This window comes from Phasianus colchicus, chromosome 14 (assembly GCF_987193195.1).
Source record: "Phasianus colchicus chromosome 14, bPhaCol1.hap1.1, whole genome shotgun sequence".
NCBI lineage: Eukaryota > Metazoa > Chordata > Aves > Galliformes > Phasianidae > Phasianus > Phasianus colchicus.
In genome coordinates, this window is record NC_143449.1 from 7,731,567 (window position 1) to 7,752,454 (window position 20,888).

Genomic DNA, 20,888 nt, shown 5'->3' on the forward strand with positions numbered 1-20,888 from the left:
CAGCTCTGTTTCATTTCGACACTAAGGGGAGCTATTTATTAATGCAATTGTGTTGTATAATCAAGAGGCTTAATAACCTCCATCCTGTCCAATGTAGTATTCATTGTGTTACAACTGTGTGCTATATATATCCTGATTCCAACTCTGCTTTTCTTCTCTAGGGTGAATAACTGCATTGGATTCTCTAACTACAAATTCTTTCTACTCTTCTTAGCCTATTCTTTGTTGTATTGCTTGTATATTGCTGCAACAGTCTTCAAGTATTTCATTAAGTATTGGACAGTAAGTCATGGAATCTGGTTATTTTTTTGTACCTTCTGAGTCTGGTGGGATTTAGTCACTCTTACTACTATTTTGCTTTCAGTCAAAGGAGGGACTGTCTTAGTTCCATATGTGGGGTTTTTTGTTTTTATTCTGCAGCCCTTATTTAACTTCCAGTATGTCTGAAATGCACAAAGAAAATCATCTTCAGGAATTTCTCATTGTAGAGTTAGCTTCTGGAGAAAGAAGGTATTTCCTTTTCTTATACAAATGTGTTCAAACATATGCATCTCAAATTCTTTGAAATTTATCACAGGTTTATTAGCTTAGAAAATTCAAATGTCATTCGAAAGAAGACACTGAACTAGAGCTCAGGATTGCTATCTATAAAATATTCTGGTGGTTTTTCAACATACATTGGGGTATATCATCAGATAACACCACCAAGTCACAGGTGTTGCACAAGATAAGCACAGCTTGAGTTGGGTTAGACTAACCTTAGACATGACTGTGGTTAATTTTCCCAAATCAAAATACAGCTGTTGTTGGCTGGCCAGGCCTCCTCATTTTAAAATATAAGCAAAAAGCAAAAGCCATTAACAGCAGATTTCTCCTAGATATGGAAAGAGTTATCTTCTAGGTAGAAATCTTAGCTGTCAACATTCAATGTTTTTTAAATGGTTACAAGAATACCTCCTGTGTATTTCTGTCTTATTCCAGGAAGCCATTAATTGTGGGTGGGTGGTTTTCTTTTATGTTGTTTCCTGAACTGCCTGGGCATATTTCTTTCCGCTTTGTTTGTATTGTTGTTTTAAGGATTAGGCCCCTTGCCCTTAGGGAAGAGCAAATAAAGAGGTGCAGAATGCAGAGCCTAGAGTTGCTACCATACTGCTTACTGTAACTGATGGTTTTCAGACTTTCAAAGAATATCAGTCCTCTGCTCTGATCCCAAAGTGTAACCTCCTGGCACTCATCTGTTCTTTTTCTAATTCCCATATTACTCTTTCCTTAATATAAAGTTGGCTGAAATAAAGCATGCTTCTTAGGCAGTTATCAGTTATCATTTATGTGCAAGCAATGCCAGCTGGCATCTCCAATAGAAACTGGCCTTGTATCTCTAGACCTTTTGCTTTAATGTCCCCTGTGCTGCTAACCCTGTATGGCACTGTTTAAGTAACTTAACTTTTCTGTGCATTAACTGAGTAATTTCTGGTTTTTAAACAGCTAATCACTTACATAAGTGCCTCCTGTGATACTCATAAGGCACTAGCAGGAATTATTATAAATGCTAAGAAAGACACAGAGTCTTCAATTCTCTGACTGCATACATGTGTTGTGCATAAGCTGAGAAGTAATTTTTTTCATCTTTGGGATACTCACAGCCCATCTGTAGGTGTATGCTTATGAAGATCTCTGGCACTTTACTCTTCTAACATAAAAGGAAATGGAGTGTCTCTTCTGCTTTCAGGGTCCTGCTTGGTTTTTGATTTTTCCAAACCATTTCTACTCGGATCTAGCTTTCCTTGATTGATACGGCTGTGGAAAAGCTCAGGTTTTTGGCCATCCTCTGTATTGGAAGTGGTGCAGTATTTAATGTATGCACAGGACATTCAGCAAAATGGAAATGAGACTTCAAGAGCTTGTCCCTGCCTATTGCACTGTAGACACAGAACATTCTGGTGCCCAGGTGGGAAGCTGACTGTTCTGACTCTGTCACATAAAAAGGTAGCAAGACACCACTCTTTCTGCTTTGATTACAGGAGGGGAAATGAAAGGGATCATTTCTTCATTGTCTCTTTGTGCTCTTTATAGTAAGGTGCAACTTTTTTTTAACATAAATTTGATACAACAAAATAGGAGTTTTAGAGGATAGCTTCACTAGGAATAAAGAATGTTCAGCTTTTATTTTTTCTTATCACTTGTCCTGTGCTGTTTTTTTTCTGTTGTTGTTGTTTTTTTCTAGGGTGAACTGACTAATGGACGTTCCAAATTTCATATCCTTTTCCTTCTCTTTCTGGCGGTTATGTTCTTTGTTAGCCTTATGTTTCTGTTTGGCTACCATTGCTGGCTCGTCAGTAGGAACAGATCTACCTTAGGTAAGGCTCTTCTTTAGGTGAGATGCAATATTAAGTGCTGCTATATGAAGGGAGAGGGGGAAAAGAACACACATTTTTGGTCTATTTCTGTATATTCCTGCTGGCTTATGAGGGGAGGAGGATTTAAAGCACTGGAACAATACTGTACACATTTGTCACTGCAAATAAGCTGTTTTTAACTGATGTAACAGAAGTTTTGTAAGGGAAACTAGAGCCTTAAAATACAAGTGTCTAATTACACAAATATTATGCATGTGTATAACTACATTTGCTGTGAAGTGAGTGTGGCTTTTTAGGAGTAATGGTTGCTTATGCTCGTATGCTGGAGTGCATTCTTAGACAGCCAAGTAAGGTTGGGAAAAACAATGTCCATCCTCACTGACAAAGACAAAGAAATTAGGACTGTAAAATTACACCAATGAAACGAAGGTCTCGACCAGCATGATTTTATTGAGTGACTTCTTTTTCTTTCCTTGGCTAAGTCTTTTATTTCTTAAACATTTTTGGATAAAGTTCTGTAAGAAAACACAGAGACAAGAGTTTAAGCAAATATTCAGATTTTGTATAATTATTAACTTTTAGGCTCATTTTGAGGAGCACTGAAGCTCATCCAGCCCAAAACACCAGACCTCTGCAGCAGCTTAGAAGGCAGATAAAATTGTTTCTAGTGCACTCTAGATTCTCCTCCCCCCTTTTCCTTTTACTAATTTGATTTCTCATCATAACAGAGGGTCTGTCTGTGGATGGTTGTTCCCAGTGCTTGTTCATTATATCGTTGATGAATGAGTCAATTTAAATCTCCAGTACCACTTTTGAAATATGCATTTAAGACTGACCTACTTAATTCTGCATGTTTTTATTTAGAAATTTCTACCCACTGAAGTTCAGCAAGTTTCATGCAAAGATCTTTTAACTCTCCAGTCTGTTTGATTATTTCATACAGTTCATGTGCAGGACCAAATTCCTACCTTCAGTTTGAAAGTCTTTACAGTCTTGTTAAAAAAAAAAAACAAAAACCCTTTGTATCTTTGTAATGCTAGTTCATAATCTGGCAAATCCTGCTCCCTTTAAGTGGCTGCAATGTATACAATCTGTGTCAGTGTATTTGGCATTGATTTTCTTTTTTTTCTCTGAAATTATATCTATGTGTAGAGGCTTTCTCAACTCCAGTATTTCAGAATGGCCCGGATAAAAATGGATTCAATCTTGGCTTTGTAAAGAATCTTCAGCAAGTGTTTGGAGAAGAAAAAAAGCTGTGGTTACTACCTATTGCCTCCAGGTAAGGAATAATCAAGTCTGTGCAAAAAGTTGATACAAGAGATTGACTTCTAAATCTCTGAAACAGCCTTGTGTATGATGGCAGTGATTTTGTGGCTTGGCTGCTCTTGCACATTGCTGTAAAAACACCAGCAAGCACAGTCTGTGCTAATCCTGTACGTGGGAAGTCTGGAAGTGAAAGCTTTCTGCCAGGTAAATGCACTGCACAGGGTGTTTGATCTTTCTGGACTCCTGTGACTTGTGGATAGATGTTCATTTAGAGATGCTGATTTCTTTGTCCTTCAGCCTCCTATGACTAAAGCAGTTTATGATGCTTAATTAAGGGGAAGATGTTTTGGCACTTAATAGAGCCATAGTAAAGTATACTCAAATTCCTTTAGTTATTGGACACAATGTAAAGTAACTACTGAGCACAGCAAGAAGCAACTTTTTCAAGTAGTGGTGTGTCAGTTTAAGACCCAGTTGCATCCCAATTGCCATCTGTTTTTTGCAGTCAGTGAGAAAAGATCGGCCAAGGAAACATTTCCATTAGTGAAAAACACTGACGTGCAAGTCAGAGGCACATTACCAGTGAGTATAGTAATTCTGGAGAGAACACCCAGCTAATTTAGGTTGAGTGAAGGAAAAGATCTGGTGGTTTCATCAGAAAAGAAAGGCACTTCAGTGAGCTTGTAGCTCCTCTAGACTGCTGGAATGTGGGTGTTGTGGAATGGAGACGAGCAAACGGTAACCTCCGGTTTTTCACTTGTTTACATGAATTTGAATGTCAGTCGTTTGCTTAATATCCAACACGTGAGCGCATAGTTTGTGAAGTGTAACAAAAACAACTTCTGCAATTTTAGAATTTTGCAGAAGGTATTTCTTTCCATGTTATGTACAGGTAAGTCTCACTTATCCTTCAGTAACATTGAACTAAGATTGGGAATGTTTTCTACTTGGCATCATTTGAACATGGAAGTGTAATTTCTGCCCTGAAGAGTCTATGGTATAAATAGATAAGATGGGTATCAGTCGTTCTTTAAACATAAATGTTTTCCTCAGTCTCCCCTCAGTTGTAGCTGGCCACAGTTTTTTTCCTTTATGTCTGAGGAACTTGATCAAGTTAGGCATGTGAATTCTGCTGAAGTCACTTCATTTGAACTGCAGGTTTTAACTTTCGGTCTCTGAAGAGTTTGCAGGAATTCAGGTTTGAAACTGCTTGCTGGTGATATTTGATATCTCAGTTGCCACAAAAAATAAATACAGTGTTTTTCAAAACTTCATAACATATGAAGTAAATATCAGATGTTCAGGCAAAAGAAAACTTTGTTTGCGGATGAAAGGGTAGAAATTATAATCCTTGAGAATTGCTTGCTATTATTTACAGCATCTTTCTCGGTCTTTTGCTATGCAGCCAGGGTGATGGACATTTTTTTCCAATGAGAGCTTTGTGTGAAGCTCAGAATCCTCTTCTGTCGAATGAAGAGCAGTGGGAAGATGACGGAATAGATGAGGAGCCTCATGGTAAGGAAGCCATAAAGGAAATGAGTTGTGCCTTGACCTCAGTGACTAATGCATGAATAACAACAGCTAATCAAATGAAAAAAAGCATTGGCTAAATCACTAAGTGTCTCTGACTTGACTAATGAATGCAGACTAAAAATAAGCCCTACTTTGAAGCCAGTCCCTTTTTTTAATGTAGTTGTAGCTTTCTGCTTGCAATTAAATGTGCTCAGAGGTTGTTACAGATGTTGCAGACAGGAATTGAAATCTCCACAAACGGAGTGTGTTTACGTGTAAATGCTGTTGCATGCAGCATGGTTACTGTGAGGTATGAGGTTGTTTCTACAAAAATGAAAAGACCAGTAAGTATTTTGTGTGCATTTATCCACTGAAAGTTTGATTGTGTGCATGCAAGCCCCTGAATGTGGTTTTACATTTAGCTACTTCTTACTTTCTTTGTTCACCCTTAGTACAGTAGTATAGAAATTCATTTGGTGTTGATACTGTAACATCTGTGGGTTAGTGTCAACGGCTATGTGCTACATCATCTTCATAAAATAAACATATACTGAGAGCAATTCTAGGTAAATTGCCTTGTTTATACAATAGATGTGATCCATTTCTAGAATGGTCATGTATGTTTTACCCTATGAATATTCTATTAGGAAAAGGACCTTATATGTGAATCCATTCTTTGATTTTTGCTAGATACATCCAGAATTACTTTAATGACTTATTACAGTTCTCTGATCAATTACTATTCTCTGCTTGAACTTGAGGTGATGTTCTTTTAAGGACCAAGGATGCCATCCAGATTTATAGTAACAATAACACTGACAGCAACTCTACTGCACCATTATAGTAAATACAAGAAAAAACTGTAAGGAAGAAAGGAATAGACTCTTTAGCAAGGTCTGTTACGATAGGACATGGGGAAATGGTTTCAAACTAAAAGTGGAGAGATTTAGATTGGATGTAAGGAAATTTTTTACAATCAGGGTGGTGAGGGACTGGCACAGGTTGCCCAGAGAGGTGGTGGTGTCCCATGCCTGCTGACACTCAAGGTGGGTGGGCTCTGAGCACCTGATGGAGCTGGAGGTGTCCCTGCTCATTGCAGGGGGTTGGACTGATGGCCTTTAGGGCTCACTTCCAACTCAAATGATTCTATGTAAGACAGATAGGTACTCTGAAAAGAAATATCATAATTGCACTGTTCTTTTCAGTTTTACAGAATGGTGAAAGTATGGCTGATTTTAAGTTTACTATAATTAGCGCATCAAGCAAGGGTATTTTTTAAACCAGATACTGCTGCTGTATTTTTCAGAGACACTGTTTCCGTGGTCATTTTATTGCTTCGAAATGGTTTTCAGAAACTTTGCAGTAACATTCCCTTTCATGGTATACATTTTAATGATACGAGCACAATATATGTGTAGGAACCCATGAGGAAACCAACATTCTTGGTTAAAAGGGGAAACAAGAATTTTCCATGTGAACTTTTTGTACACATGTGAAATACTGTGTGATGAGCTATTTAACCCATGCAGCACAGTATTTGCACTTCAGTCTCTGGTTAGGTCTTACTGGCAACTGTTCTTTCAAGTTACTCCACTGCAAAATAAACTACCTATGGTTTTTCCAAGGCACGCTGTATGTACTGCTGGGAAAATGTACTCTCCAGGATTTTGTGACTAGATCTAAAGAGATTTATTTCAGTTTTACTTCAAATAAACTGCTTTAATTAGTTAGTGTTTGTGTGCTAGAAAACTATCTGTTCTTCCTGTTTTGTTCAGTATATTTTGGCAGTGGTAAGGTAACACAAGTTGACTGCAAAAATAACAGAATATGGTATCTCTGTGTATTACATATGATGCTTAAAATTTCCTTTAGAAATTAATCTGAAGCTCTTCCAAGTTTTACAAAGCATAAAAACTCTGAATAAAAAAATCTGTAACTATGAACATGTTTGACAGTGATATGAACTTTGGCCAAGTCAGATCCCAGAATCTGGATTTGGAGCTTAGATGAAGTTCCACATTTTGTAGTGCTTGTGAAATAGCTGGTCTTTGTCAGTGTAAAAAATGATTTACAATTTTATTCCAAGAACCTATAAAACTGTAACAGTAGTAGAATTAGAATGTCTTACTGTCTTATAAAAGCCAACCTGAGACAATATAAAGGCACAAAAGTGAGAAAATGGGCTGAGCACACATTTTTGAATGGATGGTTAGCTATTAGTATATGGACATTGGTTCACAGTTGGATGCTCCTGTGGGTCTTGAAGCAGCTCACAGCAGAAAGGCAGCTTTCAGCCTGTCCACGATTCAGCATCACAAGCACAGTGAGGCACATGAGCTTTCAGCAAAAAGCTTGGTAGCAGACAGGGATGCCCAAATGTTGCACTGCAGGTTTTGTGTCTCTCATGACCCTCAGGTAGGGTCACAATTAATTCAATAACAACATATGTAAAATATTTTTGTTTAATTTGTTTTCAAATACAACTCTTGGAGCATTTTCTCTGGACTCATTAATATTCTGTTCTGCCTGTGCTGATAACAAATGTTTGCTTGTCATTTTTATCATTATGAAAGATGCTTCTGGGGAGGGAGAGATGTATAAGGTAAGGTACCAACTTGGTTTTTTCCTGCCACCTGGATGTTCATCACCTAGACAAAGCAGGAGCTGGTAAACGCAGAAGTTCAGATATGGGAGCTGCAACTGTTTAGTCTGGAGAAGAGGAGGCTCAGGATAGACCTCATAGGTCTATACAACCCTGTGAAAGGAGATTGTGGTGAGGTGGAAGATGGCCTCTTCTCCCATGTAACTAGCAATAGGATGAGAAGGAATGGCCTCAAGTTGCACCAGGGGAGGTTCAGGTTGGGTATTAGGAAATACTTCTCCAAAAGAGGGTCAGGTGCTACAGTGGGTTGCCCAAGAAGGTGGTTGAGTCACCATCCCTGGAGGTGCTCAGGAAATGATTAGATATTGTACTAAAGGGCATGGTTCAGACTGGTGGTAGGTGGACTGGATGATCTTGGAGGTCTTTTTCAACCTTGGTGATTCTATGATTGTGCAGCGTCCATCCTGCAGTCTTAGCACTGCCAGCTGCATCAGGATCAGAACAATAACTAACTGTTCTCTTGTATTTCAGTGGAGTCTGTCTCCTGGAGTTCCACCTCTAATGCTCATGCAACTGTTATGTAGTAGGAGAAGAGAAGGTTATCCTCATCAGTTCCTCACTCCAGCTCATGCAGAAGGGAGAGCAAACTGCCATAGAATTAACGAAAAGGGCAGAGTGCAGAAGTTTGGTTAAGCACCTGTGTTGTTCTCCTTCCCAGTTGCATTATTGCACTGTATTACTTCCACTCTAGTTATTTTGTGTCTGCATAAAGACGTTTTAAAATCAGGTCACATAGATACCAGGGTTGATGAACATAAGGGGACTTGGAGATTCTTGAGGAGCAAACAAGCCCAACTGAAAGCAAGGAGGTGAGGCAGCTTCATCTTGGGCTATTTTCATATAATGGCTTAGGTTGGAGGGGACCTTATTGATTGTCTAAGTCCAACCCATGGGCTGGTTGCCCCCACCAGATCAGGCTGCCTGGGGTCCCATCCAACCTAGAACATCTCCAGGGATGGGTCATCCACAATTCTCTAAGCAGCCAATGTCAGGGCCTCGCCGCCCTCTGAGTAAGCATTTTTTTTCCTTTCATATAATCTAAATCTCCACTCTTTTAGTCTAAAGCTATTCCCCCTTGTCCTGTTACTGTAAGACCATGTAAAAAGTTGGTCCTTCTCCTGCTTATTAACTTCCTTAAAGTACTGGAATGCCTCAGAGGTCTTCCCAGAGCCTTCTCCAGACTGAATAAGCCCAAATCCCTCAAGCTTTCCTTGAAGAAGAAATGCTCCAGCCCTTTGATCATCTTCGTGGCCCTCCTCTGAACCCATTCCAGCAGCTCTGCATCTTTCTTTTGCTGGGATGCAGTACTCAAGATGATGCCTCTCAAGGGCACAGTTTTCTCAGTCATTTTATCCACAAGGTTGTCCTTTTCTCAAATATTTAAGTGTGTCCTTACAGTTTGGGTTTCTGTTACGTATATCTTGACTTGCTAAGGTTTTTAGTCTTTCATTTAGATGGAAAAAAATATTGTGGGGAAGGGTTTTTTTTTCATTTCTTAGTGAGAGACTGAAAGCACCTGCTTCCGTAGACATGGTAAATTGATTTTTTTTTTTTTTACAGATTTATTAATGCTCATCTCTTATTCACAGGCATCTGTTTAATCTGTCTAGCCAGAGAGCTACCCCAAATCATATGCTGGCAGCTTATAAGGTTATCATATTTTTTCAAAGAATTCATCTATAATACATTTGACGTGTTGGTTGAGGACGTGGATGTGTCAGTACTGTGAATGCTTGCACTCTTTGTCTCATGGAGCTCAGGATAGCACAGCCATTTCTGTACATTTATAGCAACATCTGATCTCTTAGAGTGATTAATAATTTAATAATATGTTTCATTTTAACTTGTACAAAAGGCTTCAATGTGAATCAAATCTTTCCCAAATTGTTCTCTCTTCAAAAATTTGTCATCTGTACTAAGTTACATGTTTCCAGCAGAAGCCAACATAGCCTGAGCAATAGGTGGAAGCTGATGATTTCTCTTGATGTGATGAAGCTTCAGGTATCTAAAGGCATCTGCTTTGAATTTCAATTCAAATTGATAAGAGCCTAATTAAAGGAGCGACATGTCCTGAGATACCAGCTAATTTGGCAGAGCAGTCCTTTGAGCAGAGAAGTCATCTGTTGTGATTGTAAGGATTACATTTCTGTCCATCGAGAAATTTTAAAAGCTGCTTAGATGTTGGAAGAGAGCAGAGATGGCTCAGACAATAAAGCAGTGCACTGTGCAACGCAGTAAACTGAGACAAAAGGCTGGATTTGCATCTCTGGATTTCAGGCATGATTTACACATCTAAACTGTGTCTGGCAGAAGATGAACATAAAGCAAAGCTAAACCCTGTGTCAGTGACTGCATTCTAATTTTAAATCATGAAGGGGTACCTGTGGAGGAATCTGCATCAGTTTAACCAAATTCATGGGTAAACATATTTAGCAAAACCAATATGGTTTAAGCAGTCAGGGGAACAACTCTAAAAACGTACGTGTGGGAATTAGATCTTTTTCCTACAGGTGCTGCATGTTTTCAGGGTTTTGTTGGGTGCCTTTTTGTTTTGTGGGTTTGTTTGGATGATTTTTCTGTTTGTTTGGGTTTTATTGGTCCTTTGCCTTGTTTTTTTGATTAGGCAGTTTGTTTCACTTAACCATGCAGGTGGGGAAAGGCACGAGACGGTAATCTCCCTCGTTCCCAGGCAGGCTGTGAAGATAGATCTACATATAGATTACATATAGATTTGCATACAGATTTCTTGGGGATTATGGTGCATTAATTATGGTCAAAATACAGTTCTGCAGTAGAGCAAAATGTAATTATTGCTGGCAATTAGCAGGATGCTATTTCCAGTAAATATGAAGTAGGAGCTGCTTTCAGACCAGTTGCTATTTCAAACAGTCTACAAGTAGTTGCAGACTGCTATTAGATTGACCCCGAGCTGCTGCTTCATGAGATTAACCATGCCTGACTGCCTCCATCTCTCTCTATAAGTTTACAGTAGAAATTTCTGTTCTGCCTTCCTGTGGCTGACATCTGATCTGAACTATTTTCAGGTTTCCAATTGATTTGAACTGCATTCATTTTTTTATTCTGCAAATGAAAATGTTTAGGAATAAAATATCATGAACGTGATATATCCCATATATTAGTACATTACTATGTATTAGTATATTATCATGTATTTCTACCACTTCTGTACTAATGCAGCTGTATTCAGAGAACATGATTTCCTGGTTCATTTAGCTCTCATGCCCTCACTCCTTTCTGACAGAAGGGTTTGGGGAGAATGCACTGTAGAAGGAAATGATGTTTTTCTTGTTTTCTCACCGCTGCTTTTTTTTCTTTTTTGGTAAGGCATCAGCAAATGAAGTGCTCTATGCTTAAGAGTGTTCAGATTACATCTCACACAGTAGAACTAAAGCAATATAATTTTCTAATCAGAATGGTCTGAAATGTTCCATTAAAATGGAAAGATTTTTATTTGTCATAGCAGCTTTACAATTTGTGATATGGTTATGAAATAGATGAAGCCAATAATAAAGTAATCTCTCTTAAAAAACTGCCATTCAGTTAGCTCTGACAAGTGATTGTCTAATTTCTTTGCAATGATTCTTTAAAACACTCTCACACATTTAGTGGCAAATATATTTGTAGTGAGAAAAACAGATTTACTTATCTAACTACTTTGTCTTTCATTGTATAGATTCTGGTGAAGCTGCGTCCCTTGCCATAGAAAGGGAGACATAGCAGTTTGAAAATGGCAGCAGTAGAAAGCATGTTCAGAAAGGTCAGTATTTGTTTGTTATCTTCAAAACAGCTGCTCTGCAGGGAATCTGGTAGTTAACCGTGGACGGATTTTGATTTTAGCAGTCACCTACCTCTCATGACACTTGACAGTCATTTAACACTCCAAAGGCTTTGGTGCAGCAGTGTGCCCAGGGAGGGGCAGATGCCCCTTTGCTACAATATCATGATGCAACCATGCATGGTAGTATTTCACCAGTATGTTCAGAAATAGGTTGTTTAAGAGAACCTAAAAGAAAATAGTGGCTGCCTTGTGGCCCTGGGCTGTATGTCTGAATGTTTTGCACAAGAGCCAAAAGCAGTTTGTAAGGGAAAATACAAACCCTGCAGCTCCTATGGTAAATGCAGCTTTCCCCTAAGCTGTTCAGTTACGAGAATGAGAATCTGTTCTGTGTTTCGTGAAAGGTGTGGGAAGGTGGAGATACAATCTTGAAAGAAACCAAAGTTGAGAACAACCACACTGTGTGCTCCATGCGCTTGGGAATAAATGAAAGTAGCTTGTAATGCCCACATCAGCCATTATTCTATTAGTTTTTCTTCATTCTTAAGAAACTTGGATACAAAGACAGATTATATGGTTTGTAGAAGGTGTTGCTGCCAGAGCATCAACACAGAAAAATAATTTGTTCTGACTTTCAAAGCAATGGGGAAGTATCCTGAATATGTACTCCTGCATTAAGCTGCAGACAGTGTCCTCTTTGGTCTCTATGAGGTATTTTCACAGTAGAGTACTGCTGACTGAGATTCATTGGGTATCTTCTACTGTCCCTCTTGCAGGAGGTGGAGTAGTTATGTAGAACTTTCTTGTCTACTTGCTCTGGATGTTAAATAACTCGCACTGTACGTTAAAGCTGTGTAATCCACTGCTTAGTTCTGCACATCAGTAAAACAACTTGGGATTTTTACAAATGGGCTTCTTGCTCATTGTAGATGCAATTCCATTTTTTGCCACTGAGAAAAAAGATAACAAGTGTTTCTTCTCTAGGTAGTCATTGAGAACTATATATTGCCATTCCACTCAAAGTGCAAAAGTAGCATTTTCCCCATGATTCTGGATGGCTTTAAAATGATACTGAAAGTTGGGATTAGAAGACACATACTCCTCATCAAATCAGTGTTTACATTGCGTGTTTTTCTTCATTTACATTTCAGCCTCCCTCTCAGGAGTCACCATCCCTTCTCTCTGCATGGACTTCAGTTTTGAGAGGCAGAAGATAAGTGGATCTTCAAGATGTAGAAGCATTGAGAAGTATCATTTGATTGGAATCTGCATTCTAGAGTGCTTCTCCAGAAATCCTGCTAACCAGATGTTTCAAGGCTTTATAAGTTTAAGTTATGGAGTGAACGGAACAGTTTTACAGAGTGATTCTGGCCAATCTTCTTTGGCCTGCTCTCTTTATTTTATAAATAATATATATTTTTTATTCAAAATAGGTTTAAAAAAAAAAAGTATTGATGCGAGTGTGTTTCCAAAGGCCTTTTCATTTTGCAAAAATCAGGGACTTGAGTTCTCAAAATTCTTCCAAGCCATAATATTCTTGGGGATGGTATTTATACTGAGACTGATGCTCTAACCTCCTCAGCCAGGTGGCGTTTTCTAATATGTTTAAAATTCTGAGTTGGTTCAACTCAGTGAGATACAGACTCACTTAAATTTGGCACTAAATTGATAGTTGATTTGTGTTGAAAGAAAAAGCACTGAACGTGTATATATACATGTGCAACTGTGTATGAAAACAGAACGATCATGTTGCCAGTATCAAGATTCAAGAATATTGTGGCCACAGATGCTTTTTTTCCTGGGGCAGTGTAAATATCTTACAGTTAAGAGTTGCAGCGCCCTTCAGTCCCACTTAGAGTTACCTAAAGAGCAAACAGGAATTTTAAGCTGCATGCACAATGTGCATTAATTCCTAGGGCTAAAAGGACAGTGTTTGTATGCTAATTAGAGCATTATCAACTCATTCCCGGGCCCGTGTTTCATGGAAAATCTTGTTTGTGAAGTCAGAAAGGACTTCACAAGATTTGAATTGGAAATGTGTGCTGAATGCTTAGCTTCCACAGTCCGCTTGGAGTGTCTGTTCCACAAAGGTGGTTTCAGCCCCATAACACTGAAGGGACTTTTGATGTACTGAATTATCTCATACTTCTTCCTCAGTAGATGTATTGACTTATATTTAAAAGGCTTTTCAGCACCAAGAGGTGATTAGATTCTTTATTTTGCTCCATTTGCAATTAGAGGAATGTATTGTTATTCTTACTGTGTGGAATGGAACTGAGAATTTGCTGGCAGGTTTATATGTATTTTTCTAGATCCAAGTCGCTATTTTATCTGCATGATTCAGAGCTGGCAACTCCATCTCTCATGTTTGAACCAGGTGCATGTTTACTGAATTGGTATACTACTTTAAGATCATTTGCTAGCATTTTCTATCCTGGTTTTCTGTTTGTTCATCAGCCCGTTTGTGTCTGCTTTAATTACAGAAGCAGTTGTCATGAGAAATCATCTGATCTAAGTATCTGTTGGTGACAAAGGCCTTGGCTGCAGATTAAGACTCCTTTCTGTTTCCTCTGTTGAGCTACCAGTGGAAGTATGTTAGTGACACAGGAGAGACGTGTGGAGATGTTTTGTCGATGAGTAGACGTTTAACTACCGAATATAAACCGTGCCCTTTGGACATGGTGTTTTATACGTCAGGCTGTACTTAGGAGTAGCACAGGCCATGGACTCAGCAAAACATGCTACTGCTGAGCTTTAGTTCTCAGAAATTAGGGTGAGTTCTCCCTGTCTAACTTATTCTCCTTTCTCTTCAGAGTTCTATGGAACGCTCTTGGAACGTTCCTACTCTGGCCCTTTGGTTGGGTGGTTCTGTCACCAGGTGGCTGTTGACCACTGAAACTATTTTTCTTGTTAAATCTCAAGCTGCATTTCTCATGAATAAATCTCGTGCTCAGTTTTAAGCTGTGAAAGGCAGCACTAGAATTGATCACATTGTTTCTGGTAAAATGTATTCCGGAGGTGAATCATGAGAAGGGAGTGCCAGTTATTTGCTGTAGGAAGTGTGTAGGAATTTAGCACTGTTACTTGTGTATTTGTGCCTTTAAAACTCTAAATTCCTTCTATATAAAAGCAGGAGGATAAATTGCTGACTATTCCATTCTGCCAGCTGAAGTGTGTTTTCCAGATAGGAATATCAAAGCTGTGTGAAGCTGTGTGGATTTACAAGGGTTTTCTGAGCAGGATCTTGTGTCCTTTTGAGGTTTGGTTCTGTTTACAGCCATGTCATTATTTTAATGCTGTTTCTCTGCCAAGCAAAGCAGCAGAAGAGCTACCTAAAAGAACTGCGGGCTGCATCCCCACTTGCTGTCTAGATGCAGCACTGTTCATTAGTTAGTAAGTAAAATCCATTTTTGTCTTGTGGTTATTATTAAAACAGATATCTTTATGATAATGCAGCTATCCAGTTCGGATTTAGAAGCAGCTTTAAAAGTTTCTAACTACTTAAATGATGCTTTGGCATTTGTCCCTATCTTACTCTTATTAAATAGACTTGCTCATAGTTAGTTATGGCAAATTCTCCTTTTTCTTAAAAGCAGCTCAGATGCACAAACACTCATGCAGGTAAAAGTGACAAACAGTGTGATAGCTCAGAGCCACTTCAGTATCTGCACCAGTCAGGTTTTTGAATGCTTCAGGGTGGAATGTGAAACTGAAGGAGAAAAAACTCTGGTGTGTCTGAGTGACTGAACAAACTCCATTTTGTTCTCTTCTGCTTAATTGAAAGAGAGATACTTACTCTGCTAATTGCACTGTGCATGCTGAATTCCAGGGCAGTTGGTGCTGTGTTTTTAACCTGGCAGCAGCTCAGCACCATAGAGCCACTTGCTCACTCACTCACACCCTCCCAGGGGGATGGGGGACAGAATTGCAAAAAAAAAAAAAAACCCAAACAAACAAAAACAACAAAACAAAGTAGAACTCGTGGGTTGAGATCAAAATTATATACTAAGAAAAGGAAGAGGAAAAAAGCATGATAGTAATGATAATTATATATATATCATCAGTCTCTGAGCAGCAGCTGCCCACTCAGCCAATTCCCCATGATATTTCAAGGTTTCTTTCCACATGATGCTTTATGATATGGAATATCCATTTGGCTAGTTGAGATCAGCTGTCGTGGTTCTGTCCCCTCACTGTCAGGACAATTCAAGGAGTAGAGAAACTGAAAGGTCCTTAGCTCCATGCAGCACTGCCCAGCAGCAACTAAACATCAGTGTTCTATCAGCACTGCTTTTCTCCTAAAGCAAAACACTGCATCGTGGCAGACACTACGAAGGAAAAGTCAACTCTATCCCCACTGATAGCAGAATAGTCGGGCAGGCTCCTCTGCCTCCCAAGGTCAAAGCTGACGCAGGAAGCTGCAATGAAAAGTCTGGGAGGTGTTCACCAAAGCTGTAAGTGAGCAGCTGGATCCCTGGGGGAAAGCTGTTTCTCCAAGTATTGCTGCTGAGATCTGTTTGCTCCGTGCATTATTACAGCTGATGCTTCAAACGTCACTGCAGATGACCTAATAAGGAGAACACTGTTTTGTTCGCTTGACATTTTTGGCCTTTAAGAAACCTGTTAGAGACCTAGGCAGTGTGAAAGCAGTGATTACCTCCTGCTACCTATGGCTTTAAAGCTGGGTTCCTATTTAGTTTATTATTTGACTTTGTTTTCTTAGATTCTGTACTAAAGTTGCATACAAAGAATGTAGTATATACAGGTTCTGCCAGGTAAGTTCACTGGGAAACAAATGCTTCAGGCTGTCTGCAGGCACTGCTGCAGGTAACAGAACAGCTGAAGCATTCAGCTGAGTGCACGTTAGTTTTTTTAACATGCCCATAGCTCTTTGATGGGTAAAATGCATTTCCACTTTCACTGGTATGCGGGCTCGGTCTGTGTGATACACTGTGGAAAAGGCCTAAAGTAACTTCTGTCCTCAGTGGATATCAGACTGCCAGGAATTGCAGAAGCATCTGTCTGTGGAGAACAATTTTGCTGGCCTAGCTTCGTGTAGCCGAGGGAGGTGGGAGAACACTCTGTGTTGCCAGCAGGCTGCGGGCACAGCAGTGCTTGGTGCATGTCAGGCCTTGGGCTGCCTGCTGTGCTGCCTGTCCGCATTGCTTGCTGGGAATGTGGGAGCTGGAATACAGCTACCAGAAGCTGTAGTTCTACCAGCTGTCATCAACTAGCAATGTGAGTGGCTGGAGTGAGATCTCAGTATCACGTACCTGGAGTGTCTCTGAAAGTGCTGAACACCACAGTGAGTTTTGTAGGCTTAAATCAGGACACAGTAGTGTGAGAATTCAGCCTGTGGATGGCATACCTTGCCTTTGGCCTTTCGTGGTCTCTATTTAAGCATTTTACAAATGCTTCCTATAGTGGGAGTGAGAACTTTTCCAAGTGGATGCCATCGTGTGAAAGAATTCTCTTGCTGGATTGTACTGTCATACCTGCTGCCCTGTCTTATCCCTGTTCTCTTAGGCTAACGCTCCAAAATAATTCACTACTAACAACCACCTCCTCACCTCTCCCGTTTCTCCCATTTCCATTCAGGTAGGCTATACTCTTAGAGAAGGCATCATATTGATGCCTCTGCAGATTGTATTGTGCTAAGTCCTATCTTTGGCCGGTGAGTACTGGCCAAGGAATTAAGACTGTAGTAAGCATCACTGCACTGCACCTTTTTTCTCTTGCTGAATCGGTACAGTGTTTTTGGAGTAGAAGATGACTGTATTCCTCTGATTCAAGTAGTACTGTATGTCTTAGTAGGCTGTACTAGTGCATGTAGTGTACTGTAGCTGATGGGGCCCAGGAAGCTTTTTAATAGCACTACAGCAATGAATGTTTGCTTCCTGGAACAAGCCAGAAATGTGATTCAGCAAAATCTGTAAGAGCTGTAGGTTTTATATTCTGTATGCTGGACTGAAAGCACAACTTAGTAGATAGTTACAAAACTTAATGTGTAAAGTCTGTAAAATAATATGAATGTAAAATGTCAGGGAAAAGTAGAAACTAACCTTTTCTTTCCTGTAGTTAGATATAAAAGAAGATGTGTTGCAATGCATTCAGGGACCAGCTGCCTCCGATGCAGTCGATAAGCCAGCAGCACAGATTTGCTGTTTGCATAGCTGGCTCAATCATGAGAGTGTTGAATTAGCAGGCTAAGGAGGTACTGTTGATGTTGTTTATTAAGCCAGAATTAATTAACTCAGAGTCACATTTTCATTTCCGTGACTCTTCTGGTACAAAGTTTCAAAATTGATCCATGCTACTTGAAAATAGCTTGATTTTATTGATATTTTTCCAATTCTGTCAGCTTCTGTTTTGTTACAGAGCGCTTGTTCCGAAGCCATCAATTAAAGCATCTCCATGGTAGAGTGGCTTTTTTCATTAAAATAACGGCCTGTCAAACAGTTGGGCTGTGATGAGCATGTCCAGGCTGTGGCATTATGATGTACCCTTCCTGCTTAATGCTTATTTCCTTTTCTGGTAATTAACATTGAGAATCGTGCCTGCCCTTAGTTTTGTTCTTGCTCTACTTTTTCTCCTTTTCCTTTTGCTCTTCCTCCTGAATCATATTGTAGTTGAAATATCTCAGCTTTCAGCTGTTCACACGGTTTTGTTTGGATACTAACAAGGGGAGTAGGTGTCACTTTAAACAGCTGGGCCATGTATTTTATTTGTAATAATCTTCATGTTTGTCAGGGACTGATTTGTGATTCCTTTTGTTCAGCTTGCTTTGCTCAGAGCAACTTTCTGCACTGTTTCCTAAAAATCTTTGTTTTCTAGCTTCAGTTTAAATTGTAAACCATGTGAAGTAAAATGTAAGTTTACTTTTCAAGTATGAGCACATAAGCTGGTTATGCCTTCATGCTGCTTGAAATATGTATTTTTTTCTGCATAAGGTTTTAAGATTTACAGCAGTATTTGCTAAAGCTTTAGTGAATAACAACCACTGTTTTATTAAAAAAAAAAAAAAAGTAGGTTTCTGTTAAGAAAAAAAAAAAGGATAAAGGGATCATCCTTGGTTCTTATTTCAACTGTGCTTAAAAAACAAAAACAAAAACAAAAAAAAAACCACAATTGGTTGCATCAAATGCTAGTATCAAACAGCTGATGTAAGTCAGAGTTGTTATATCTGCTGGCATTTCTGTAATCTCAGGACTTATTAGGCTTAAAGTTCTTGTTGGGGCTACAAGAAGCCCAGGGAGGAAAAAATGTATTTGTCCTCTCTGTCTCCTTTCTGAACTGGAGTTGTGTGCTGCACCTCCTCAGATCACTGCTCTCCTCTCCAAGAGAAATGAGATTCCATGGATTTTTGAAAATGTTGGCCTGTTTTCTTTTCCCTGCCTGTTCTGGAGGACCCAGGATGTATACGAGCATCAGATTCTCGTATCAGCATCTGGCATCCTGCTGATGTAATGAAGCTCCAGGGTTGGTGCAGATGTGGCCTCCAGTGAGGAGCAGAGGAGGTATTTCTGACTCAGAGATGATGTGAAGAGGTAGGTGGGACACTTGTGCTGGTTTGAATGAAGTCCATGTGCAGGCATTCTTCTTTCACATTTATGCTCACTTGTAACTTCTGTTGTGCACACTGATTGTCTCAACTGATTCCAACTGATTTGGGATTGCAGTGTTGGAGCTGGGAGGCTCCAGTGCTCCCTATCCCAGCTTCCCTCTGGCTACTAACATAGAAAACAGAGAAGTTGCTGTAAATTACTCTCTCTGTTCAGCTGCTCTTCAGCTGAGAATCATTTGTCTGATTTGAAAATGGGTAACTCAAAGATAAAACTTAATTAACTCTCAGGATTAGATTTCAAATCTCTCTGTATGTTAGAATTCAGCATTAGAAGCTGTTTTTAATGTTGCTTTAAAATAAAGCAGTTTGGCTCGTTAGTGTCAGTGGATGGTTTTGATTTGGTCGGAAACCTTGCGTGAAGCAGGACATGAATCTACAGCTGCTTTGGGACTAGTCAGCTCCATTTGAGAGCCGAGATACTACCTCTTCAGCTGGGCCAGAGCTTTCTCTGTAAACCACTGTAGTGTAGAGAGCTTTACACATCAAAGACGACTGGCTTCTTGGGCTCTGTGCCAGTAACTGCTGAATTATTTGGAACAGTATAATAAACTTCATTTTATTGATTTATTGCTTTCGGTTGCTTGAGGGGTAACCAGTATGGGCTGGTGTTGGTATTTATAAAAATCCTGAGCCTGCAAGATCTGCATAGCTAACACTACTCTGTTCAACAATGGAATGACGCTCAGAGCTTTGTGGTTTGATCCCTTAATTTTGTAGAAAGCAAATGTTTTCCAGGGAACATTGCAAACAGTCTGCTGGCAGCATGTGGATGTTTAGTGTAGAGTTCAGGAGTTTAATGCTGTTGCCAGCATTGATACTTTTGGTATCAAAAGGGTTTTTACAAAAGCTTTGGATACTTGTTTTTACTGTCCAACAAATGTCTTTACTATGATTTTGTGTATGTTCCACTAGCATTTTCCACGTGTTTGTATGGTTTCTACAGGTGAATGTACTGTACATTCTGCTTTGTCATTTTCTATTATGGTTTATACTAGAAAGCCTGCATGGTTTATACTGTATCGCAGGCAAGGACTGCATTAAAACCATTTTTGGTTAATTTATTATACTTGTGAATTCTTATTTCCTAGGTCTTACAGTGTTTTCCCCCGAGCATGGGCTATCTCTGGAAGCCTTACACAAAATTAATTAACTGGAATTATTATTGAGTAGAGAAGGTTCATTTGTACCAAGAAAAGGATTCAGAGAATCCCACCTCCTTGTCTTAGCAGTGCTGTTTGGAGCAGCCAGGTCTTTCAGTGGGATGCTTACCTTCAGCCATTTGACAAGAAATAAGAAGCACCTGCTTGTGAGGGCACAGTATAATCCTGCATTTCCTAGAACATGGACATTTGTAACAGGAGTAAGGGACTGTATTGTTTTGATCTGTCCATTTTTCAAAGTTAGATTAAAATGAGATGCTAGCCAGATGACTTGTTGCATATTTTGTACTTACTGCCACAGATCAGGACAGAGTTGGCAAATAGATGAATGTCTAATCTGATTCGTACAGCCTGCACTGAATGTTTTGAAAGAGTGCAAATCAAAGGGGGCCGCATCTGTCTTTTGACTTTAAGCCCTGCTGCTCGCTGAACCCAACTTTCTGCCAGTTTACATTTCTGTAGAAGGGACAGTGAGACAGACTGAACCACAAACGTTTTAGGAAGAAAAACT

At 39.5% G+C, this 20,888-nt stretch overlaps 1 protein-coding gene across 14 annotated transcripts in view; it reads left to right on the forward strand.

Moving 5' to 3' along the window:
• The window catches only part of ZDHHC15 (zDHHC palmitoyltransferase 15), a 38,724-nt gene extending 24,364 nt beyond the window's left edge, over positions 1 to 14,360 (forward strand). For all 14 annotated transcript variants that reach the window (XM_090150137.1, XM_090150127.1, XM_090150126.1 and 11 more), the window contains 6 exons: positions 162 to 282; positions 2,225 to 2,357; positions 3,510 to 3,636; positions 5,029 to 5,138; positions 11,492 to 11,575; positions 12,745 to 14,360. In XM_090150137.1, coding sequence (XP_090006263.1) covers positions 162 to 282; positions 2,225 to 2,357; positions 3,510 to 3,636; positions 5,029 to 5,138; positions 11,492 to 11,535 — 535 coding nt within the window. In that variant the 3' untranslated portion in view covers positions 11,536 to 11,575; positions 12,745 to 14,360. The remainder of the gene's footprint in view (positions 1 to 161; positions 283 to 2,224; positions 2,358 to 3,509; positions 3,637 to 5,028; positions 5,139 to 11,491; positions 11,576 to 12,744) is intronic.
• The last annotated feature ends 6,528 nt before the right edge of the window (positions 14,361 to 20,888 follow it).